Raw genomic sequence first — 25,910 nt, 5'->3', positions numbered from 1 at the left:
CCACTGCACAGAGACACAGACCATGAAGTGATATAACACCAGTCTAACCACTGCACAGAGACACAGACCATGAAGTGATATAACACCAGTCTAACCACTGCACAGAGACACAGACCTAGCTGGGCCTCCCTATTGGGACCCTAGTACGTACAGTTGATCTACTTTGTGTATGACACAAGTCATTTTTCCAACAATGTTTACAGACAGATTATTTCACTTATAATTCACTGTATCACAATTCCAGTGGGTCAGAAGTTTACATACCCTAAGTTGACTGTGCCTTTACAAAGCTTGGAAAATTCCAGAAAAGGATGTCATGGCTTTAGAAGCTTCTGATAGGTTAATTGACATAATTTCAGTCAATTGGAGGTGTACCTGTGGATGCATTTCAAGGCCTACCTTCAAACAAAGTGCCTCTTTGCTTGTAGGCCTGGGTAATAAACTGAGTTATGTGGTATGATGTATTGGGGGCATGTAAGTTACATGTTCCTCCAAGATGGAATATTAAAGACAGGGAGATATCTAAGTTACATGTTCCTCCAATATGGAATATTAAAGACAGGGAGATATCTAAGTTACATGTTCCTCCAATATGGAATATTAAAGACAGGGAGATATCTAAGTTACATGTTCCTCTAAGATGGAATATTAAAGACAGGGAGATATCTAAGTTACATGTTCCTCCAATATGGAATATTAAAGACAGGGAGATATCTCAGTTACATGTTCCTCCAATATGGAATATTAAAGACAGGGAGATATCTAAGTTACATGTTCCTCCAAGATGGAATATTAAAGACGGGGAGATATCTGAGTTACATGTTCCTCCAAGATGGAATATTAAAGACAGGGAGATATCTAAGTTACATGTTCCTCCAAGATGGAATATTAAAGACAGGGAGATATCTCAGTTACATGTTCCTCCAAGATGGAATATTAAAGACAGGGAGATATCTAAGTTACATGTTCCTCCAAGATGGAATATTAAAGACAGGGAGATATCTAAGTTACATGTTCCTCTAAGATGGAATATTAAAGACAGGGAGATATCTAAGTTACATGTTCCTCCAAGATGGAATATTAAAAACAGGGAGAAAAGTTACATGTTCCTCCAAGATGGAATATTAAAGACAGGGAGATATCTAAGTTACATGTTCCTCTAAGATGGAATATTAAAGACAGGGAGATATCTAAGTTACATGTTCCTCCAGTCCGTGCGCGTGTATGCGAACACACACGCACACGGACTGCAACTCGCACGTGCTCACCCACACACACATCTATGGATGCATGCACACACACAGAGCTTTGAGGAGTGGCCTGGCTGTGTCCCACTGTGATGACCTCACACACAGAGCATTGAGGAGCGGCTGTGTCCCACTGTGATGACCTCACACACAGATCATTGAGGAGCGACTGTGTCCCACTGTGATGACCTTACACACAGAGCATCGAGGAGCGACTGTGTCCCACTGTGATGACCTCACACACAGAGCATTGAGGAGTGGCCTGGCTGTGTCCCACTGTGATGACCTCACACACAGAGCATTGAGGAGCGGCTGTGTCCCACTGTGATGACCTCACACACAGATCATTGAGGAGCGACTGTGTCCCACTGTGATGACCTTACACAGAGCATCGAGGAGTGACTGTGTCCCACTGTGATGACCTCACACACAGAGCATTGAGGAGTGGCCTGGCTGTGTCCCACTGTGATGACCTCACACACAGACCATTGAGGAGTGGCCTGGCTGTGTCCCACTGTGATGAACTCACACACAGAGCATTGAGGAGTGGCCTGGCTGTGTCCCAATGTGATGACCTCACACACAGAGCATTGAGGAGCGGCTGTGTCCCACTGTGATGACCTCACACACAGAGCATTGAGGAGCGGCTGTGTCCCACTGTGATGACCTCACACACAGACCATTGAGGAGCCACTGTGTCCCACTGTGATGACCTTACACACAGAGCATTGAGGAGCGGCTGTGTCCCACTGTGATGACCTCACACACTCTCACAAGTGAGAAACACAGCAGCAGTCGTTCCACTTCATTTCCTCTCTCCTCTCTACAGACAGACACATACTGAGCCAGACAGATACACAGGGAGACAAATACTGTCTGGTGCACTAACACACTGCATGACACCCTGTAGGGGGATGATTTCCGAGCTATGAGTTCTCTCTGTGTGTGTGTGTGTGTATATGAGTGGGGGGGTCTCTCCACATTAAACAGTGGATTGATAAGCTCTACAATATATCCCCTAGTATAACTCATATCCTGCTGCTGAGAGAGATGACCATAAACACACTCCATAGCACACGGAACCGTGACAGCTTATTGCCGTAAATAATGAGGGAGGGAGGAACGCGGGCAGAAATAAAGGAGGAGAGGAACGATTAGTCAGATGAGCGGAGGGATGATTGTTTGTTTATAGAAGGGAAACAAATCGGTAAATGACTGACAAAGTAAACAAACGCAACAATAAAGGGAAATGACAAAACACACAACGACAGAGGAAATGAGAAGTGCTGAGAAATAGATCGGCTGTAATTCACTTCTATTTCTTAATATCTCTCCTCACCTCTGTCTCTGCACCAAGACTAGCCCGGAGGAGAGAGACAGAAAGAGACAGAAGGACAAAGGGAGAGTATGTGTGTTAGAAGGATAGAGGACTAGTCCATTAGTGTAATGATTGTCCATTAAAAGCTCATCAGATGGTCATGGATAGACCAGACACCCATTTCCCCCAGCTGAGAGAGATTAAGAAAAAGACAGGAGAGAGAGAAAGAGGGAGGCGAGAGAAAGAGGGAGGAGAGAGAAAGAGGGAGGAGAGAGAAAGAGGGAGGAGAGAGAAAGAGGGAGGCGAGAGAAAGAGAGAGGAGAGAGAAAGAGAGAGGAGAGAGAAAGAGAGAGGAGAGAGAAAGAGAGAGGAGAGAGAAAGAGAGAGGAGAAAGAAATAGGGAGGGAGAGACAGAGAGGATAGAGAGACAGAGAGGATAGAGAGACAGAGAGGATAGAGAGACAGAGAGGATAGCGAGACAGAGAGGACAGAGGAGAGAGAGACACAGATCTATGATGCCCTGAGATGTGCCACTACTACTAATACATTCTAATCCACTATTTAAATGCACAAGCTAGATGTTCTGCCCCAACAGTAAAGTATAGCCTGGACAGATTCTGGACGACTGAGGGGGAGAGATTTATGAAAGTGCTGCCGTCTGTTCTACTCCATTTTTAATGTCTCATATGTAACGACAGCAACATCTGTCATCAAAAACACTCTGCTTTCCCCCTGTAGCTGCTGAATATCTGCTGTGGACTCCATTCCTCTTGGTTGGACTGCAAGGCAACCCCAGCACATAGTACGTTTAACTTTGACCTTTAACCTCTACCCTATGAATGACTAGTCCAACGGAGATAGTCAGTGCACAGCCCACATGGAGAGGTTTAGGTATGTGGAGATGGTACATTGCTAAAACATGACCTCACTTTACATAACATATCCCAAAAGACAAGGACGTACACTGTTCTGTCAACACTTCACTTCTAAAATCACCCTAAAGGATATGTTCACAATGTTTTCACATTCCTGTGTGTGTGTGTGTGTGTGTGTGTGTGTGTGTGTGTGTGTGTGTGTGTGTGTGTGTGTGTGTGTGTGTGTGTGTGTGTGTGTGTGTGTGTGTGTGTGTGTGTGTGTGTGTGTGTGTGTGTGTGTGTGTGTGTGTGTGTGTGTGCACAAATATGTTTGGGTAACCTGATTTGGCCTGGGATCCTCTCACCCGATCTGAAGTCATGGGATGAAAGGGGTAATGGCTGTGTGTGTGTGTTAAACGCGGTGTGTGTGTGTGTGTGTTAAACGTGGTGTGTGTGTGTGTTAAACGTGGTGTGTGTGTGTGTGTTAAACGTGGTGTGTGTGTGTGTGTTAAACGCTGTGTGTGTGTGTTAAACGTGGTGTGTGTGTGTGTGTGTTAAACATGCTGTGTGTGTGTGTGTGTGTTAAACGTGGTGGGTGTGTTAAACGTGCTGTGTGTGTGTGTTAAACATGCTGTGTGTGTGTTAAACATGCTGTGTGTGTGTTAAACATGCTGTGTGTGTGTGTTAAACGTGCTGTGTGTGTGTTAAACGTGCTGTGTGTGTGTGTTAAACGTGCAGTGTGTGTGTGTTAAACATGCTGTGTGTGTGTTAAACATGGTGTGTGTGTTAAACATGCTGTGTGTGTGTGTTAAACGTGGTGGGTGTGTTAAACGTGGTGGGTGTGTTAAACGTGCTGTGTGTGTGTGTTAAACATGCTGTGTGTGTGTGTTAAACATGCTGTGTGTGTGTGTTAAACGTGGTGTGTGTGTTAAACGTGCTGTGTGTGTGTTAAACATGCTGTGTGTGTGTTAAACATGCTGTGTGTGTGTGTTAAACATGCTGTGTGTGTGTGTTAAACGTGGTGTGTGTGTTAAACGTGCTGTGTGTGTGTTAAACATGCTGTGTGTGTGTGTTAAACGTGCTGTGTGTGTGTGTTAAACGTGGTGTGTGTGTGTTAAACGTGCTGTGTGTGTGTGTGTGTTAAACGTGGTGTGTGTGTGTTAAACATGCTGTGTGTGTGTGTGTTAAACGTGGTGGGTGTGTGTGTGTGTTAAACGTGCTGGGTGTGTGTGTGTGATAAACGTGCTGTGTGTGTGTGTTAAACGTGGTGTGTGTGTGTTAAACATGCTGTGTGTGTGTTAAACGTGCTGTGTGTGTGTGTGTGTTAAACGTGCTGTGTGTGTGTGTTAAACGTGCTGTGTGTGTGTGTTAAACGTGGTGTGTGTGTGTGTGTTAAACGTGCTGTGTGTGTGTGTTAAACATGCTGTGTGTGTGTGTTAAACATGCTGTGTGTGTGTGTTAAACATGCTGTGTGTGTGTGTTAAACGTGGTGTGTGTGTTAAACGTGCTGTGTGTGTGTTAAACATGCTGTGTGTGTGTTAAACATGCTGTGTGTGTGTGTTAAACGTGGTGGATGTGTTAAACGTGCTGTGTGTGTGTGTTAAACGTGGTGTGTGTGTGTTAAACGTGCTGTGTGTGTGTGTGTGTTAAACGTGGTGTGTGTGTGTTAAACATGCTGTGTGTGTGTGTGTTAAACGTGGTGGGTGTGTGTGTGTGTTAAACGTGCTGGGTGTGTGTGTGTGATAAACGTGCTGTGTGTGTGTGTTAAACGTGTTGTGTGTGTGTTAAACATGCTGTGTGTGTGTTAAACGTGCTGTGTGTGTGTGTGTGTGTTAAACGTGCTGTGTGTGTGTGTTAAACGTGCTGTGTGTGTGTGTTAAACGTGGTGTGTGTGTGTGTTAAACGTGCTGTGTGTGTGTGTGTTAAACGTGGTGTGTGTGTGTGTTAAACGTGGTGTGTGTGTGTGTGTGTTAAACGTGGTGGGTGTGTTAAACATGCTGTGTGTGTGTGTTAAACGTGGTGTGTGTGTGTTAAACGTGGTGTGTGTGTGTTAAACGTGGTGTGGGTGTGTTAAACATGCTGTGTGTGTTAAACACGGTGTGTGTGTGTGTTAAACGTGGTGTGTGTGTGTTAAACGTGCTGTATGTGTGTGTTAAACGTGCTGTGTTGTGTGTGTTAAACGTGGTGTGTGTGTTAAACGTGCTGTGTGTGTGTGTGTGTTAAACGCGGTGTGTGTGTTAAACGCGGTGTGTGTGTGTGTTAAACGTGCTGTGTGTGTGTGTTAAACGTGGTGTGTGTGTGTTAAACGTGCTATGTGTGTGTGTGTTAAACGTGCTGTGTGTGTTAAACGTGGTGTGTGTGTGTGTTAAACGTGGTGTGTGTGTGTGTTTAATATACGTAAAGCAGATTCAGCCAGTGAAGTGTTAAGAGGAGAGAAACATGCCACATTAATGAAGACCCACTGCTGTCCCACACACACACACACACACACACACACACACACACACACACACACACACACACACACACACACACACACACACACACACACACACACACACACACACACACACACACACACACACACACACACACACACACACACACACACACACACACACACACACACACACACAGGCTATGAGGACAAGAACAGACATTTCCAATTCCTACTATTTTCTGGCTTTTTCAAGAGAACACTGTGAAAGCCTCAACATGAACCCAAGCGGCCAATCATGAAAGATACAGGCTGTCCCAGGCTTTGAATTCAACTCCTCAGAGAAGAGTCAGGTGTGCAAGAGCTTGGCAGGAACAAAGACTGCACCAAAACCTGTAGGTTAGGACCCAGGTTTGTAGGTTAGGACCCAGGTTTGTAGGTTAGGACCCAGGTTTGTAGGTTAGGACCCAGGTTTGTAGGTTAGGACCTAGGTTTGTAGGTTATGACCCAGGTTTGTAGGTTAGGGCCCAGGTTTGTAGGTTAGGACCCAGGTTTGTAGGTTAGGGCCCAGGTTTGTAGGTTAGGACCCAGGTTTGTAGGTTAGGACCTAGGTTTGTAGGTTATGACCCAGGTTTGTAGGTTAGGACCCAGGTCTGTAGGTTAGGACCCAGGTTTGTAGGTTAGGACCCAGGTTTGTAGGTTAGGGCCCAGGTTTGTAGGTTAGGACCCAGGTTTGTAGGTTAGGGCCCAGGTTTGTAGGTTAGGACCCAGGTTTGTAGGTTAGGACCCAGGTTTGTAGGTTAGGGCCCAGGTTTGTAGGTTAGGACCCAGGTTTGGTTAAGTAACTTTCTCTAAATTCCCAAGGTTTCCAGAAATCCCGATTGGAATGTTCCCAGAATCAAGAGGAAAATTAGCAGAAATCCAGGAATCGTCCAACCAGGATTTCTGGAAAACTTGGGAATGTACGGAACATTTTGCAAACCTAGCAGGCTATAAACAGTACGTATGTATATAAACAGTATATATATATATATATATATATATATATATATATATATATATATATATATATATATATATAAACAGTATTTAAAAAGTTTGGGGTCACCTAGAAATATATTTGTTTTTGTTTTTTTGTCCATTAAAATAACATCAAATTGATCCGAAATACAGTGTCAACATTGTTAATGTTATAAATGACTATTGTAGCTGGAAACGGCTGATTCTTAATGGAATATCTACATAGGCGTACAGAGGCCCATTATCAGCAACTCCTGTGTTCCAATGGCACGTTGTGTTAGCTAATCCAAGTTTATAATTTTAAAATGCTAATTGATCATTAGAAAACCCTTTTGCAATTATGTTAGCACAGCTGAAAACTGTTGTTCTGATTAAAGAAGCAATAAAACTAGCCTTCTTTAGACTAGTTGAATATCTGGAGCATCAACATTAGTGGGTTCAATTACAGGCTCAAAATGGCCAGAAACAAAGAACTTTCTTCTGAAACGTGTCAGTCTATTCCTGTTCTGTGAAATGACGGCTATTCCATGTGAGAAATTGCCAAGGAACTGAAGATCTCGTACAACGCTGTGTACTAATCCCTTCACATAACAGCGAAAACTGTCTCTAACCAGAATAGAAATAGGAGTGGGAGGCCCCGGTACACAACATAGCAAGAGGACAAGTACATTAGTGTGTCTAGTTTGAGAAACAAACGCCTCACAAGTCCTCAACTGGCAGCTTCATTAAATAGTACCCACAAAACCCCAGTCTCAACGTCAACAGTGAAGAGGCAACTCCGTGAATGCTGGCCTTCTAGGCAGAGTTCCCCTGTCCAGTCTCAACGTCAACAGTGAAGAGGCAACTCAGTGACGCTGGCCTTCTAGGCAGAGTTCCTCTGTCCAGTCTCAACGTCAACAGTGAAGAGGCAACTCCGTGACGCTGGCCTTCTAGGCAGAGATCCTCTGTCCAGTCTCAACGTCAACAGTGAAGAGGCAACTCCGTGACGCTGGCCTTCTAGGCAGAGTTCCTCTGTCCAGTCTCAACGTCAACAGTGAAGAGGCAACTCCGTGACGCTGGCCTTTCAGGCAGAGTTCCTCTGTCCGGTCTCAACGTCAACAGTGAAGAGGCAACTCCGTGACGCTGGCCTTCCAGGCAGAGTTCCTCTGTCCGGTCTCAACGTCAACAGTGAAGAGGCAACTCAGTGACGCTGGCCTTCTAGGCAGAGTTCCTCTGTCCAGTCTCAACGTCAACAGTGAAGAGGCAACTCAGTGACGCTGGCCTTCTAGGCAGAGTTCCTCTGTCCAGTCTCAACGTCAACAGTGAAGAGGCAACTCCGTGACGCTGGCCTTCTAGGCAGAGTTCCTCTGTCCAGTCTCAACGTCAACAGTGAAGGCAACTCAGTGACGCTGGCCTTCTAGGCAGAGTTCCTCTGTCCAGTCTCAACGTCAACAGTGAAGAGGCAACTCAGTGACGCTGGCCTTCTAGGCAGAGTTCCTCTGTCCAGTCTCAACGTCAACAGTGAAGAGGCAACTCCGTGACGCTGGCCTTCTAGGCAGAGTTCCTCTGTCCAGTCTCAACGTCAACAGTGAAGAGGCAACTCCGTGACGCTGGCCTTCTAGGCAAGAGTTCCTCTGTCCAGTCTCAACGTCAACAGTGAAGAGGCAACTCCGTGACGCTGGCCTTCTAGGCAGAGTTCCTCTGTCCAGTCTCAACGTCAACAGTGAAGAGGCAACTCCGTGACGCTGGCCTTCCAGGCAGAGTTCCTCTGTCCAGTCTCAACGTCAACAGTGAAGAGGCAACTCAGTGACGCTGGCCTTATAGGCAGAGTTCCTCTGTCCAGTCTCAACGTCAACAGTGAAGAGGCAACTCAGTGACGCTGGCCTTATAGGCAGAGTTCCTCTGTCCAGTCTCAACGTCAACAGTGAAGAGGCAACTCAGTGACGCTGGCCTTCTAGGCAGAGTTCCTCTGTCCAGTCTCAACGTCAACAGTGAAGAGGCAACTCCGTGACGCTGGCCTTCTAGGCAGAGTTCCTCTGTCCAGTCTCAATGTCAACAGTGAAGAGGCAACTCAGTGACGCTGGCCTTCTAGGCAGAGTTCCTCTGTCCAGTCTCAACGTCAACAGTGAAGAGGCAACTCAGTGATGCTGGCCTTCTAGGCAGAGTTCCTCTGTCCAGTCTCAACGTCAACAGTGAAGAGGCAACTCCGTGACGCTGGCCTTCTAGGCAGAGTTCCTCTGTCCAGTCTCAACGTCAACAGTGAAGAGGCAACTCAGTGACGCTGGCCTTCTAGGCAGAGTTCCTCTGTCCAGTCTCAACGTCAACAGTGAAGAGGCAACTCAGTGACGCTGGCCTTCTAGGCAGAGTTCCTCTGTCCAGTCTCAACGTCAACAGTGAAGAGGCAACTCCGTGACGCTGGCCTTCTAGGCAGAGTTCCTCTGTCCAGTCTCAACGTCAACAGTGAAGAGGCAACTCCGTGACGCTGGCCTTCTAGGCAGAGTTCCTCTGTCCAGTCTCAACGTCAACAGTGAAGAGGCAACTCCGTGATGCTGGCCTTCTAGGCAGAGTTCCTCTGTCCAGTCTCAACGTCAACAGTGAAGAGGCAACTCCGTGACGCTGGCCTTCCAGGCAGAGTTCCTCTGTCCAGTCTCAACGTCAACAGTGAAGAGGCAACTCAGTGACGCTGGCCTTATAGGCAGAGTTCCTCTGTCCAGTCTCAACGTCAACAGTGAAGAGGCAACTCAGTGACGCTGGCCTTATAGGCAGAGTTCCTCTGTCCAGTCTCAACGTCAACAGGGAAGAGGCAACTCAGTGACGCTGGCCTTCTAGGCAGAGTTCCTCTGTCCAGTCTCAACGTCAACAGTGAAGAGGCAACTCCGTGACGCTGGCCTTCTAGGCAGAGTTCCTCTGTCCAGTCTCAACGTCAACAGTGAAGAGGCAACTCCGTGACGCTGGCCTTCTAGGCAGAGTTCCTCTGTCCAGTCTCAACGTCAACAGTGAAGAGGCAACTCAGTGACGCTGGCCTTCTAGGCAGAGTTCCTCTGTCCAGTCTCAACGTCAACAGTGAAGAGGCAACTCCGTGACGCTAGCCTTCCAGGCAGAGTTCCTCTGTCCAGTCTCAACGTCAACAGTGAAGAGGCAACTCCGTGACGCTAGCCTTCCAGGCAGAGTTCCTCTGTCCAGTCTCAACGTCAACAGTGAAGAGGCAACTCCGTGACGCTGGCCTTCTAGGCAGAGTTCCTCTGTCCAGTCTCAACGTCAACAGTGAAGAGGCAACTCCGTGACGCTGGCCTTCTAGGCAGAGTTCCTCTGTCCAGTCTCAACGTCAACAGTGAAGAGGCAACTCAGTGACGCTGGCCTTCTAGGCAGAGTTCCTCTGTCCAGTCTCAACGTCAACAGTGAAGAGGCAACTCCGTGACGCTGGCCTTCTAGGCAGAGTTCCTCTGTCCAGTCTCAACGTCAACAGTGAAGAGGCAACTCCGTGACGCTGGCCTTCTAGGCAGAGTTCCTCTGTCCAGTCTCAACGTCAACAGTGAAGAGACAACTCAGTGACGCTGGCCTTCTAGGCAGAGTTCCTCTGTCCAGTCTCAACGTCAACAGTGAAGAGGCAACTCCGTGACGTTGGCCTTCTAGGCAGAGTTCCTCTGTCCAGTCTCAACGTCAACAGTGAAGAGGCAACTCCGTGACGCTGGCCTTCTAGGCAGAGTTCCTCTGTGTCTGTGTTCTTTTGACCATCTTAATCTTTTATTTTTATTGGCCAGTCTGAGATATGGCTTTTTCTTTGCAACTCTGCCTAGAAAGCCAACATTCCAGAGTATGTATACACACACACACACACACCCTTTGATGTTATCACTGATCAAACATGATTGGATAAATCCTGGAAGAGAATGAGACAAATATCTTTTTGATGGAATGCTTTGCTGTGATTGGCTGGTGCTTACCGAATGCCGTGCTCCGGTTGGCCAGTCCAGAGTAGGCATTGCCGCTGGGCGATGAGGTGGCAGGGGAGGACAGGGGGCTATAGGAAGATGGGTCTCCTTGGTAACTGTGGCCGGAGCCTATCCCAAACGGACTGGACTGGGCCTTAGTGGACTGGATAGAGAGAGAGAGAAGGAAATAGAGTTGAGTGTGTGTGTTTTACTAGACTAGCAGAGAGACGTGTGTGTTGTACTAGACTAGCAGAGAGACGTGTGTGTTTTACTAGACTAGCAGAAAGACGTGGGTGTTGTACTAGACTAGCAGAGAGACGTGTTTTACTAGACTGTTTTTTACTAGACTAGCAGAGAGACGTGTGTGTTTTACTAGACTAGCAGAGAGACGTGTGTGTTGTACTAGACTAGCAGAGAGACGTGTGTGTTGTACTAGACTAGCAGAGAGACGTGTGTGTTTTACTAGACTAGCAGAGAGACGTGTGTGTTGTACTAGACTAGCAGAGAGACGTGTGTGTTTTACTAGACTAGCAGAGAGACGTGTGTGTTTTACTAGACTAGCAGAGAGACGTGTGTGTTTTACTAGACTAGCAGAGAGACGTGTGTGTTGTACTAGACTAGCAGAGAGACGTGTGTGTTTTACTAGACTAGCAGAGAGACGTGTGTGTTTTACTAGACTAGCAGAGAGACGTGTGTGTTTTACTAGACTAGCAGAGAGACGTGTGTGTTTTACTAGACTAGCAGAGAGACGTGTGTGTTTTACTAGACTAGCAGAGAGACGTGTGTGTTTTACTAGACTAGCAGAGAGACGTGTGTGTTTTACTAGACTAGCAGAGAGACGTGTGTTTTACTAGACTAGCAGAGAGACGTGTGTGTTTTACTAGACTAGCAGAGAGACGTGTGTGTTTTACTAGACTAGCAGAGAGACGTGTGTGTTTTACTAGACTAGCAGAGAGACGTGTGTGTTGTACTAGACTAGCAGAGAGACGTGTGTGTTTTACTAGACTAGCAGAGAGACGTGTGTGTTTTACTAGACTAGCAGAGAGACGTGTGTGTTTTACTAGACTAGCAGAGAGACGTGTGTGTTTTACTAGACTAGCAGAGAGACGTGTGTGTTTTACTAGACTAGCAGAGAGACGTGTGTGTTTTACTAGACTAGCAGAGAGACGTGTGTGTTTTACTAGACTAGCAGAGAGACGTGTGTGTGTGTTACTGGTGTAGGTTGAGAAGACAAATGAGCCTGCTAAACACCATATGCTCAACACACATGCATGTCGTGTGGTCCGATATGCAGATCAGAACACACACACACACACACACACACACACACACACACACACACACACACACACACACACACACACACACACACACACACACACACACACACACACACACACACACACACACACACACACACACACACACCATTACCAGGCTCTGCTGATGAGATTCACTGAAGCGAGGAGAAAGAGAGAGAGAATCTGCATAGCGACCACTGAAACGCATTTCATTAGAAATGCTAATGATGCTATTGGCTAGCAGTAGAGGATTCCTGTTGTCAACCAAAGCAGAGGTGCCTACATTCTGTAGTAGCTATGGGAGTCAGTGTGTGATCAGCGTGTCGTCTGTCTGACTAGAAAACACCTACAACACCTAGGCATTAGATCTGGAATGGAACCAAGTCTGGAGTGATTCTACAGATATTTATACAGTTTTGGATTTCTGTATTCTGTCTGACTCTACTCACAACACAAATAATCTCTGCTACATGTCCAGGTCTGTGTGTTTTACCTGGCCCGAGAAGGTATGGTCTGTTGTTAGTCCTGTGTGTGAGAGACCTGGCCTGAGAAGGTAGGGTCTGTTGTTAGTCCTGTGTGTGAGAGACCTGACCTGAGAAGGTAGGGTCTGTTGTTAGTCCTGTGTGTGAGAGACCTGGCCTGAGAAGGTAGGGTCTGTTGTTAGTCCTGTGTGTGAGAGACCTGGCCTGAGAAGGTAGGGTCTGTTGTTAGTCCTGTGTGTGAGAGACCTGGCCTGAGAAGGTAGGGTCTGTTGTTAGTCCTGTGTGTGTTTTACCTGGCCTGAGAAGGTAGGGTCTGTTGTTAGTCCTGTGTGTGTTTTACCTGGCCTGAGAAGGTAGGGTCTGTTGTTAGTCCTGTGTGTGAGAGACCTGGCCTGAGAAGGTAGGGTCTGTTGTTAGTCCTGTGTGTGAGAGACCTGGCCTGAGAAGGTAGGGTCTGTTGTTAGTCCTGTGTGTGAGAGACCTGGCCTGAGAAGGTAGGGTCTGTTGTTAGTCCTGTGTGTGAGAGACCTGGCCTGAGAAGGTAGGGTCTGTTGTTAGTCCTGTGTGTGAGAGACCTGGCCTGAGAAGGTAGGGTCTGTTGTTAGTCCTGTGTGTGTTTTACCTGGCATGAGAAGGTAGGGTCTGTTGTTAGTCCTGTGTGTGTTTTACCTGGCCTGAGAAGGTAGGGTCTGTTGTTAGTCCTGTGTGTGTTTTACCTGGCCTGAGAAGGTAGGGTCTGTTGTTAGTCCTGTGTGTGAGAGACCTGGCCTGAGAAGGTAGGGTCTGTTGTTAGTCCTGTGTGTGAGAGACCTGGCCTGAGAAGGTAGGGTCCGTTGTTAGTCCTGTGTGTGAGAGACCTGGCCTGAGAAGGTAGGGTCTGTTGTTAGTCCTGTGTGTGAGAGACCTGGCCTGAGAAGGTAGGGTCTGTTGTTAGTCCTGTGTGTGTTTTACCTGGCCTGAGAAGGTATGGTCTGTTGTTAGTCCTGTGTGTGAGAGACCTGGCCTGAGAAGGTAGGGTCTGTTGTTAGTCCTGTGTGTGAGAGACCTGGCCTGAGAAGGTAGGGTCTGTTGTTAGTCCTGTGTGTGAGAGACCTGGCCTGAGAAGGTAGGGTCTGTTGTTAGTCCTGTGTGTGTTTTACCTGGCCTGAGAAGGTAGGGTCTGTTGTTAGTCCTGTGTGTGTTTTACCTGGCCTGAGAAGGTAGGGTCTGTTGTTAGTCCTGTGTGTGTTTTACCTGGCCTGAGAAGGTAGGGTCTGTTGTTAGTCCTGTGTGTGAGAGACCTGGCCTGAGAAGGTAGGGTCTGTTGTTAGTCCTGTGTGTGAGAGACCTGGCCTGAGAAGGTAGGGTCTGTTGTTAGTCCTGTGTGTGAGAGACCTGGCCTGAGAAGGTAGGGTCTGTTGTTAGTCCTGTGTGTGTTTTACCTGGCCTGAGAAGGTAGGGTCTGTTGTTAGTCCTGTGTGTGTTTTACCTGGCCTGAGAAGGTAGGTTCTGTTGTTAGTCCTGTGTGTGAGAGACCTGGCCTGAGAAGGTAGGGTCTGTTGTTAGTCCTGTGTGTGAGAGACCTGGCCTGAGAAGGTAGGGTCTGTTGTTAGTCCTGTGTGTGAGAGACCTGGCCTGAGAAGGTAGGGTCTGTTGTTAGTCCTGTGTGTGTTTTACCTGGCCTGAGAAGGTAGGGTCTGTTGTTAGTCCTGTGTGTGTTTTACCTGGCCTGAGAAGGTAGGGTCTGTTGTTAGTCCTGTGTGTTTTTACCTGGCCTGAGAAGGTAGGGTCTGTTGTTAGTCCTGTGTGTGTTTTACCTGGCCTGAGAAGGTAGGGTCTGTTGTTAGTCCTGTGTGTGAGAGACCTGGCCTGAGAAGGTAGGGTCTGTTGTTAGTCCTGTGTGTGAGAGACCTGGCCTGAGAAGGTAGGGTCTGTTGTTAGTCCTGTGTGTGTTTTACCTGGCCTGAGAAGGTAGGGTCTGTTGTTAGTCCTGTGTGTGTTTTACCTGGCCTGAGAAGGTAGGGTCTGTTGTTAGTCCTGTGTGTGTTTTACCTGGCCTGAGAAGGTAGGGTCTGTTGTTAGTCCTGTGTGTGAGAGACCTGGCCTGAGAAGGTAGGGTCTGTTGTTAGTCCTGTGTGTGAGAGACCTGGCCTGAGAAGGTAGGGTCTGTTGTTAGTCCTGTGTGTGAGAGACCTGGCCTGAGAAGGTAGGGTCTGTTGTTAGTCCTGTGTGTGAGAGACCTGGCCTTAGAAGGTAGGGTCTGTTGTTAGTCCTGTGTGTGAGAGACCTGGCCTGAGAAGGTAGAGTCTGTTGTTTGTCCTGTGTGTGTGTGTGTGTGTGTGTGTGTGTGTGTGTGTGTGTGTTTGTGTGTGTGTGTACCTGGCCAGAGAACGGGGGTCTGTTGCCAGTCCAGGCCACCTGTCCTGGGTTGAGCTGTCTGGAGATCTGAGCTAGGTTCTGATTGGACGATCCCGACGGCTGGATATCGTTCACCCCTGGGACATGGATCACTGAGGAGCTGTGTAAAACACACAGACAGACAGACAGCATTCCAAGTAAATGTGTGACATGAGAGCCTTTAAATAGACCCCATGCAGACGGTCATATTTAGTTTATACTTTAACAACACATTTAACTGTTCACATCTGTCAACTCTAGTCTGCTCAGTTGTTCAACCATCACCTGAGGCCCTGTCTTTCCCCACGGCTTTCAACTTTAAACACACACGCGAATGTGCTTGCATGCACGTACACACAGACCCACACAGACCCACACACAACCCACAGAGACCCACACAGACAGACAGAGAGGTGTACCTGAAGCTCTTGGCAGAGTGTCCGGGCTGGAAGGGAGAGTTCTGGGAGTAGAGCTGCTGACCTCCCGCTGTAGACGAAGGAACCATCATCTTCTTCTCACCAGCTGGAACCACACAATACACACACCGTTTATAGAGATATATAGAGGGAGAGACACAATACACACACCGTTTATAGAGATATATAGAGGGAGAGACACAATACACACACCGTTTATAGAGATATATAGAGGGAGAGAGACAATACACACACCGTTTATAGAGATATATAGAGGGAGAGACACAATACACACACCGTTTATAGAGATATATAGAGGGAGAGACACAATACACATACCGTTTATAGAGATATATAGAGGGAGAGACACAATACACACACCGTTTATAGAGATATATAGAGGGAGAGACACAATACACACACCGTTTATAGAGATATATAGAGGGAGAGACACAATACACACACCGTTTATAGAGATATATAGAGGGAGAGACACAATACACACACCGTTTATAGAGATATATAGAGGGAGAGACACAATACACACACCGTTTATAGAGATATATAGAGGGAGAGACACAATACACACACCGTTTATAGAGATATATAGAGGGAGAGACACAATACACACACCGTTTATAGAGATATATAGAGGAGAGACACAATACACACACCGTTTATAGAGATATATAGAGGGAGAGACACAATACACACACCGTTTATAGAGATATATAGAGGGAGAGACACAATACACACACCGTTTATAGAGATATATAGAGGGAGAGACACAATACACACACCGTTTATAGAGATATATAGAGGGAGAGACACAATACACACACCGTTTATAGAGATATATAGAGGGAGAGACACAATACACACACCGTTTATAGAGATATATAGAGGGAGAGACACAATACACACACCGTTTATAGAGATATATAGAGGGAGAGACACAATACACACACCGTTTATAGAGATATATAGAGGAGAGACACAATACACACACCGTTTATAGAGATATATAGAGGGAGAGACACAATACACACACCGTTTATAGAGATATATAGAGGGAGAGACACAATACACACAGCGTTTATAGAGATATATAGAGGGAGAGACACAATACACACACCGTTTATAGAGATATATAGAGGGAGAGACACAATACACACACCGTTTATAGAGATATATAGAGGGAGAGACACAATACACACACCGTTTATAGAGATATATAGAGGGAGAGACACAATACACACACCGTTTATAGAGATATATAGAGGGAGAGACACAATACACACACCGTTTATAGAGATATATAGAGGGAGAGACACAATACACACAGCGTTTATAGAGATATATAGAGGGAGAGACACAATACACACACCGTTTATAGAGATATATAGAGGGAGAGACACAATACACACACCGTTTATAGAGATATATAGAGGGAGAGACACAATACACACAGCGTTTATAGAGATATATAGAGGGAGAGACACAATACACACACCGTTTATAGAGATATATAGAGGGAGAGACACAATACACACACCGTTTATAGAGATATATAGAGGGAGAGACACAATACACACACCGTTTATAGAGATATATAGAGGGAGAGACACAATACACACACCGTTTATAGAGATATATAGAGGGAGAGACACAATACACACACCGTTTATAGAGATATATAGAGGGAGAGACACAATACACACACCGTTTATAGAGATATATAGAGGGAGACACAATACACACACCGTTTATAGAGATATATAGAGGGAGAGACACAATACACACAGCGTTTATAGAGATATATAGAGGGAGAGACACAATACACACACCGTTTATAGAGATATATAGAGGGAGAGACACAATACACACACCGTTTATAGAGATATATAGAGGGAGAGACACAATACACACACCGTTTATAGAGATATATAGAGGGAGAGACACAATACACACACCGTTTATAGAGATATATAGAGGGAGAGACACAATACACACACCGTTTATAGAGATATATAGAGGGAGAGACACAATACACACACCGTTTATAGAGATATATAGAGGGAGAGACACAATACACACACCGTTTATAGAGATATATAGAGGGAGAGACACAATACACACACCATTTATAGAGATATATAGAGGGAGAGACACAATACACACGCCGTTTATAGAGATATATAGAGGGAGAGACACAATACACACACCGTTTATAGAGATATATAGAGGGAGAGACACAATACACACACCGTTTATAGAGATATATAGAGGGAGACACACAATACACACACCGTTTATAGAGATATATAGAGGGAGAGACACAATACACACACCGTTTATAGAGATATATAGAGGGAGAGACACAATACACACACCGTTTATAGAGATATATAGAGGGAGAGACACAATACACACACCGTTTATAGAGATATATAGAGGGAGAGACATTCAGAGAAATATATTTAGAAAGAGAGACATTTAGAAAGAGGTAGAGACAGACAAAGAGACATTCAGAGAGGCATACAGAGAGAAAGAAAAACAGAGAGAGGGAGAGACAGAGGGAGAGAGACAGAGAGAGAGAGGGGGAGACAGAGAGTGGAGACAGACAGAGAGCGGGAGAGAGAGAGAGGGAGACAGACAAAGAGGGGGAGACAGAGGAGAGAGAGAGAGAGAGACAGAGAGGGGAGACAGACAGACAGAGAGGGAGAGACAGAGAGATAGGGAGGGAGAGGGAGACAGACAGAGAGGAAAAAGAGAGATGGAGGGAGACAGAGAGGGAGAGACAGAGAGAGAGAGAGAGAAACAGAGAGGGGGAGACAGAGAGAGAGAGGGAAAGAGAGACAGACAGAGAGGAAAAAAGAGAGATGGAGGGAGACAGAGAGGGAGAGACAGAGAGGAAAAAAGAGAGATGGAGGGAGACAGAGAGAGAGAGGGAGAGAGATAGGGAGAGAGAGGGAGACAGACAGAGAGGAAAAAAGAGAGATGGAGGGAGACAGAGAGGGAGAGACAGAGAGAGGACACAGACAGAGAGGAGACAGACAGAGAGGAAAAAAGAGAGATGGAGGGAGACAGAGAGGGAGAGACAGAGAGATAGGGAGGGAGACAGAGAGGGGGAGACAGAGAGAGAGGGAGAGAGATAGGGAGAGAGAGGGAGACAGACAGAGAGGAAAAAGAGAGATGGAGGGAGACAGAGAGGGAGAGACAGAGAGAGAGAGAGAGAAACAGAGAGGGGGAGACAGACAGAGAGGAAAAAAGAGAGATGGAGGGAGACAGAGAGGGAGAGACAGAGAGAGAGACAGAGAGGAAAAAAATAGAGATGGAGGGAGACAGAGAGAGAGGAGGGACAGACAGAGAGGAAAAAAGAGAGATGGAGGGAGACAGAGAGGGAGAGACAGAGAGAGGGAGAGAGAAGGAGACAGACAGAGAGGAAAAAAGAGAGATGGAGACGGAGAGAGAGAGAGACAGAGAGGGAGAGACAAAGAGAGAGAGATAGGGAGGGAGAGAGACAAACAGAACCATTCAGAGAGAGGGAGAAAGAGCTAAAAATATACCACAGTCAGAGAAAGGGAGGGAATGGAGAGGGAGAGAGAGAGAAAGTTCAGTTCTGATTGAGTTGTGTGGAGGTTGTTTTACATTTATCCCCTGGATGAAAGACCACCATCACAACCAACCGTCTACCATGGGCCTTTCAACACACACTGGCTGATTAACACTTATCAACACACGCACACACACACACACGCACACGCACACACACACACACACACACACACACACACACACACACACACACACACACACACACACACACACACACACACACACACCACAGAGAGAGGTGAGAAAATAACTAGATGTCGTACAGCCAGAGATGCCGGAGTACATGTCAGCAAAGCGTGGGTCTCTCTCCTGTGAGAACATGGTGTCCGTCTTGTCAGTGTTCTTTCCCGCCTCGTGAACCCCTCCTCCCACACTGGGAACGGGCACCTGGAGGGAGACAGGAGGGAAGGATAACTTAATTTACTAAAACTAACTTGATTTATACAAGGGTGTGAGTATATCCGCCTTGCAAATGTACAGTCAACAGCTAGAAAGAGAGGAGGGAAGGACCTCTTCACTTAATGAAACCCTAGAAACTGATGTACAGTCAACAGCTAGAAAGAGAGGAGGTACAGTCAGGACCTCTTCACTTAATGAAACCCTAGAAACTGATGTACAGTCAACATCTAGAAAGAGAGGAGGGAAGGACCTCTTCACTTAATGAAACCCTAGAAACTGATGTACAGTCAACAGCTAGAAAGAGAGGAGGGAAGGACCTCTTCACTTAATGAAACCCTAGAAACTGATGTACAGTCAACAGCTAGAAAGAGAGGAGGGAAGGACCTCTTCACTTAATGAAACCCTAGAAACTGATGTACAGTCAACATCTAGAAAGAGAGGAGGGAAGGACCAACAGCTCTTCACTTAATGAAACCCTAGAAACTGATGTACAGTCAACAGCTAGAAAGAGAGGAGGGAAGGACCTCTTCAATGAAACCCTAGAAACTGATGTACAGTCAACAGAAACCCCTAGAAACTGATGTACAGTCAACAGCTAGAAAGAGAGGAGGGAAGGACCTCTTCACTTAATGAAACCCTAGAAACTGATGTACAGTCAACAGCTAGAAAGAGAGGAGGGAAGGACCTCTTCACTTAATGAAACCCTAGAAACTGATGTACAGTCAACAGCTAGAAAGAGAGGAGGGAAGGACCTCTTCACTTAATGAAACCCTAGAAACTGATGTACAGTCAACAGCTAGAAAGAGAGGAGGGAAGGACCTCTTCACTTAATGAAACCCTAGAAACTGATGTACAGTCAACATCTAGAAAGAGAGGAGGGAAGGACCTCTTCACTTAATGAAACCCTAGAAACTGATGTACAGTCAACAGCTAGAAAGAGAGGAGGGAAGGACCTCTTCACTTAATGAAACCCTAGAAACTGATGTACAGTCAACAGCTAGAAAGAGAGGAGGGAAGGACCTCTTCACTTAATGAAACCCTAGAAACTGATGTACAGTCAACAGTAGAAAGAGAGGAGGGAAGGACAACAATGAAACCCTAGAAACTGATGTACAGTCAACAGCTAGAAAGAGAGGAGGGAAGGACCTCTTCACTTAATGAAACCCTAGAAACTGATGTACAGTCAACAGCTAGAAAGAGAGGAGGGAAGGACCTCTTCACTTAATGAAACCCTAGAAACTGATGTACAGTCAACAGCTAGAAAGAGAGGAGGGAAGGACCTCTTCACTTAATGAAACCCTAGAAACTGATGTACAGTCAACAGCTAGAAAGAGAGGAGGGAAGGACCTCTTCACTTAATGAAACCCTAGAAACTGATGTACAGTCAACAGCTAGAAAGAGAGGAGGGAAGGACCTCTTCACTTAATGAAACCCTAGAAACTGATGTACAGTCAACAGCTAGAAAGAGAGGAGGGAAGGACCTCTTCACTTAATGAAACCCTAGAAACTGATGTACAGTCAACAGCTAGAAAGAGAGGAGGGAAGGACCTCTTCACTTAATGAAACCCTAGAAACTGATGTACAGTCAACAGAAAGAGAGGAGGAAGGACTAGAAACCCTAGAAACTGAGTACAGAGGGAAGGACCTCTTCACTTAATGAAACCCTAGAAACTGATGTACAGTCAACAGCTAGAAAGAGAGGGGAAGGACCTCTTCACTTAATGAAACCCTGAGAAACTGATGTACAGTCAACATCTAGAAAGAGAGGAGGGAAGGACCTCTTCACTTAATGAAACCCTAGAAACTGATGTACAGTCAACAGCTAGAAAGAGAGGAGGGAAGGACCTCTTCACTTAATGAAACCCTAGAAACTGATGTACAGTCAACAGCTAGAAAGAGAGGAGGGAAGGACCTCTTCACTTAATGAAACCCTAGAAACTGATGTACAGTCAACAGCTAGAAAGAGAGGAGGGAAGGACCTCTTCACTTAATGAAACCCTTCAGAAACTGATGTACAGTCAACAGCTAGAAAGAGAGGAGGGAAGGACCTCTTCACTTAATGAAACCCTAGAAACTGATGTACAGTCAACAGCTAGAAAGAGAGGAGGGAAGGACCTCTTCACTTAATGAAACCCTAGAAACTGATGTACAGTCAACATCTAGAAAGAGAGGAGGGAAGGACCTCTTCACTTAATGAAACCCTAGAAAGTATTTACACAGCAGGATTTGGATCAATTCCATTTGAATTTAGTCAGTTGAGGAGCTAAACTGAAATTCTAATTTCAATGATTTTTTTCCCTCAGACAATCATTGAGGAATAATTCCGTTTCTGTTTACTTCCTGATTTGACTGAATTAAAATGGAATTGACCCCAAGCCTGTTATACAGTTGAGCCTCTTAAATGTCCAATGCAGCCATTTTTCTATAAAAAATTGTCATAAAGAAACAAAAGAGCAATTTCTGTGAAGGGAAAACTGAAAACTAGCTGTTATTGGCAGAGAGGTTTGGAACTCTTTCTTATTGGTCTATTAACTAATTGCCCACCTGGTGATGTCACCAGGCAGACCAAAACTCCATCCCACCAAAAAACAGGCTGAAATTTCAGGCGGTCTTTTCAAATAGCTCTTAACCTAAAAAAGGGCATTATCATAATATTCACAATTTCACAGTATTATTCCAACATCATAGTATGTAAATATATATAAAACAGAGGAAAATCACATTTTTGACTGCACTGGGCCTTTAATGATATACAATGAACAGCTTCAGAAGCTGTCTAGCATGAAAAGCCAGGGGTATGGACAGGTAAGTAAGCTACACTGGGTACAGTGGGTATAGGGAAGACACAATGTGATATGTTGTATTATCAACAGGCAGCTATAGGGGTCCTGTGGGGTACCTGTGATAGGTCGTAGGCTGTCAGGCCGTCTCTCTGATGGACCTCCAGCTCTGCCTGCTGCTGCTGTTGGAGCTGCCTGGAGAACACACACAATGACAACACATTAATACACATTAACACAATACCATCACTTTGATACGTTTCCTCTTTAGACTGTATTATTAGTAACAGATGGTCAAGTTAGTGATACACAATAACAAAACACCAGCATCCGAACATACCAGCCAGATACCACACCTGGCACCCTAACGACTGTAGAACATATCAGCAAGATACCACACCTGGCACCCTAACGGCTGTAGAACATATCAGCAAGATACCACACCTGGCACCCTAACGGCTGTAGAACATATCAGCAAGATACCACACCTGGCACCCTAACGGCTGTAGAACAAATCAGCAATATACCACACCTGGCACCCTAACGGCTGTAGAACAAATCAGCAAGATACCACACCTGGCACCCTAACGGCTGTAGAACAAATCAGCAAGATACTACACCTGGCACCCTAACGGCTGTAGAACAAATCAGCAAGATACCACACCTGGCACCCTAACGGCTGTAGAACAAATCAGCAAGATACCACACCTGGCACCCTAACGGCTGTAGAACAAATCAGCAAGATACTACACCTGGCACCCTAACGGCTGTAGAACAAATCAGCAAGATACCACACCTGGCACCCTAACGGCTGTAGAACAAATCAGCAAGATACTACACCTGGCACCCTAACGGCTGTAGAACAAATCAGAACATTGACCGACTGGAAAAACCTAAGGGTCCTTTGTGAATGTACTATTAAATACAGACTACAAGCTGGTCTGTCCATCTGTGCTGAATGACTATAGGGGGTAACAGACTGCTCTCCTCTCCATCCCTTTCTGTCTTTATCATCCCTTGTTTTCTCTATTTCCCTTGTTTTCTCTCCCTACTCACAGCTGTCCAGGCTCTGCCTCTTAACAAGGAGCAGATTCTAACTGTGTCTTCTATATACTGTGAAACAACAGATTCTAACTGTCTTCTATACACTGGGAAACAACAGATTCTAACTGTGTCTTCTATACACTGTGAAACAACAGATTCTAACTGTCTTCTATACACTGGGAAACAACAGATTCTAACTGTCTTCTATACACTGGGAAACAACAGATTCTAACTGTGTCTTCTATACACTGTGAAACAACAGATTCTAACTGTCTTCTATACACTGTGAAACAACAGATTCTAACTGTCTTCTATACACTGTGAAACAACAGATTCTAACTGTCTTCTATACACTGTGAAACAACAGATTCTAACTGTCTTCTATACACTGTGAAACAACAGATTCTAACTGTGTCTTCTATACACTGTGAAACAACAGATTCTAACTGTGTCTTCTATACACTGTGAAACAACAGATTCTAACTGTGTCTTCTATATACTGTGAAACAACAGATTCTAACTGTCTTCTATACACTGTGAAACAACAGATTCTAACTGTGTCTTCTATACACTGTGAAACAACAGATTCTAACTGTGTCTTCTATACACTGTGAAACAACAGATTCTAACTGTGTCTTCTATACACTGGGAAACAACAGATTCTAACTGTGTCTTCTATACACTGTGAAACAACAGATTCCAACTGTGTCTTCTATACACTGTGAAACAACAGATTCTAACTGTGTCTTCTATACACTGTGAAACAACAGATTCTAACTGTGTCTTCTATACACTGTGAAACAACAGATTCTAACTGTGTCTTCTATACACTGTGAAACAACAGATTCTAACTGTGTCTTCTATACACTGTGAAACAACAGATTCTAACTGTGTCTTCTATACACTGTGAAACAACAGATTCTAACTGTGTCTTCTATACACTGTGAAACAACAGATTCTAACTGTGTCTTCTATACACTGTGAAACAACAGATTCTAACTGTGTCTTCTATACACTGTGAAACAACAGATTCTAACTGTTTCTTCTATACACTGGGAAACAACAGATTCTAATTCAGTACTCTCAAAAACAAGCCTTTTGGGATGTAATGAATAACATGATCTGGGTCCCAAATGGCACCCTTTTCCCTTCATAGCTTCCTATGGGCCCTGGTCAATAGTAGTGCATTCTTAGGGTACCAGCTGGGATACATCCATTGTTGCAGAGTCAGTGTATTCTGAATGCCTAAACGAGAAGAGCAACACCTGCATGCAAACAAATATTCCCAATAGTCAATGTGGCGGCAATAAGATGTTTCAAGAGCTGTTTTTAAACTCAAAACCATGTCCAGACAGAATGTCTCCTGTCAGCTCTTAAGCATCATTAGTAAGCTGGCAACAGAATGTCTGTATTTCTCTCTCTCTCTCTCTCTCTCTCACCACACACACACACAAACAGGCAGATAAACTTTACACACACACACACACACTTGTGCCTCGAATCCATTTGTCGCTGGCAAATTGCACCACAGCATCTAATTCAGGCCCTTAATTTCAGAAGCCTCGGAGTGATTTCCTGCTAAGTTATTTTCTGGAGCATCCAACCCTGACATTTCCTATTTACCCAGAGAGAAACAAACTGTTTTTCTTCTCCTGCCATGAGAAGTATACAGCTCTCTCTCTCTGAGGAGACGTGATGAGGAGGAGGAGGCCACTTTACACTACAGAGGACCAGTTGGGTTTGAGTCCACAGACAGAAAGACCTTAGGAAATTGACAGCTCATCTCTGTTTGTCTCTTTTTGCTTTCTCTCTCTAAGTACATCACAACAGTCCTCCTTTCTTGTCTCAAATAAATGACTGAATATCTAAGAGAAAGAATGAGAAAGAGAAACTACTTCCTCCTTTCCTGCCTCAAATCAATTCCTGAATGTCAAAGAGAGAGAGAGGTGGAAACACTTGTGTTAACAACATGAACGCGTCCCCTAGCAGTGTACATAGACTGGTGCTGTTCTGAACTTTAGTGGCCCTGGCCGTCACAGCCTATAAGAGCCTAGCGTCTGACAACAGACCTAATGTGAGTAACTAGAATACATGACGGCCAGAGCGCCAGTGTGTGTATGCCTGTGTGTTTGTGTCCAGATCAAAAACACCTGTTTCTAGGAATAAAGAACTTCCACTGAGGAAAACAAACTACTTCAAAAGCCCATTATGTCAAGTGTTGCTTAGTGTCCTCTCAAAGAGACACTCAGTGAAAATGCTCTCTCTCTCTCCCAGAAGAGAGGGGAGTAGAGGAGAATAGGAGGTAGAGGTGTAGGGAGAGAGGAGGGGTGAGCACACAGAGGGTCACCTGGACTAAGATGGATAACACTTGGCCAGGAAAACTGCAGAGGATATTTGAACTTCTGAAGAATGTGCAAAAATAGGTCCAGCCAGTTACACACTCTCCTGTTGAACCACCTCTACAGCACAGTTACACACTCTCCTGTTGAACCACCTCTACAGCACAGTTACACACTCTCCTGTTGAACCACCTCTACAGCACAGTTACACACTCTCCTGTTGAACCACCTCTACAGCACAGTTACACACTCTCCTGTTGAACCACCTCTACAGCACAGTTACACACTCTCCTGTTGAACCACCTCTACAGCACAGTTACACACTCTCCTGTTGAACCACCTCTACAGCACAGTTACACACTCTCCTG

General features: G+C 45.5%; 1 protein-coding gene across 1 annotated transcript in view; it reads right to left on the bottom strand.

Annotated features, from left to right (window-relative positions):
* The window catches only part of LOC124020795 (aryl hydrocarbon receptor nuclear translocator 2-like), an 83,318-nt gene that overhangs the window by 5,616 nt on the left and 51,792 nt on the right, over positions 1 to 25,910 (bottom strand). Inside the window, exons 8-12 of the mRNA XM_046336068.1 lie at positions 22,279 to 22,354; positions 19,244 to 19,367; positions 15,366 to 15,468; positions 14,929 to 15,067; positions 10,800 to 10,950 (exon numbers count right to left, since the gene is read on the bottom strand). Of these exons, the coding sequence (XP_046192024.1) occupies positions 10,800 to 10,950; positions 14,929 to 15,067; positions 15,366 to 15,468; positions 19,244 to 19,367; positions 22,279 to 22,354 (593 nt within the window). The remainder of the gene's footprint in view (positions 1 to 10,799; positions 10,951 to 14,928; positions 15,068 to 15,365; positions 15,469 to 19,243; positions 19,368 to 22,278; positions 22,355 to 25,910) is intronic.

This window comes from Oncorhynchus gorbuscha, unplaced genomic scaffold (assembly GCF_021184085.1).
Source record: "Oncorhynchus gorbuscha isolate QuinsamMale2020 ecotype Even-year unplaced genomic scaffold, OgorEven_v1.0 Un_scaffold_912, whole genome shotgun sequence".
NCBI classification, from domain to species: domain Eukaryota; kingdom Metazoa; phylum Chordata; class Actinopteri; order Salmoniformes; family Salmonidae; genus Oncorhynchus; species Oncorhynchus gorbuscha.
Note: the sequence above shows the minus strand (reverse complement) of the source record. Positions and strands in the feature narration are given on the sequence as shown.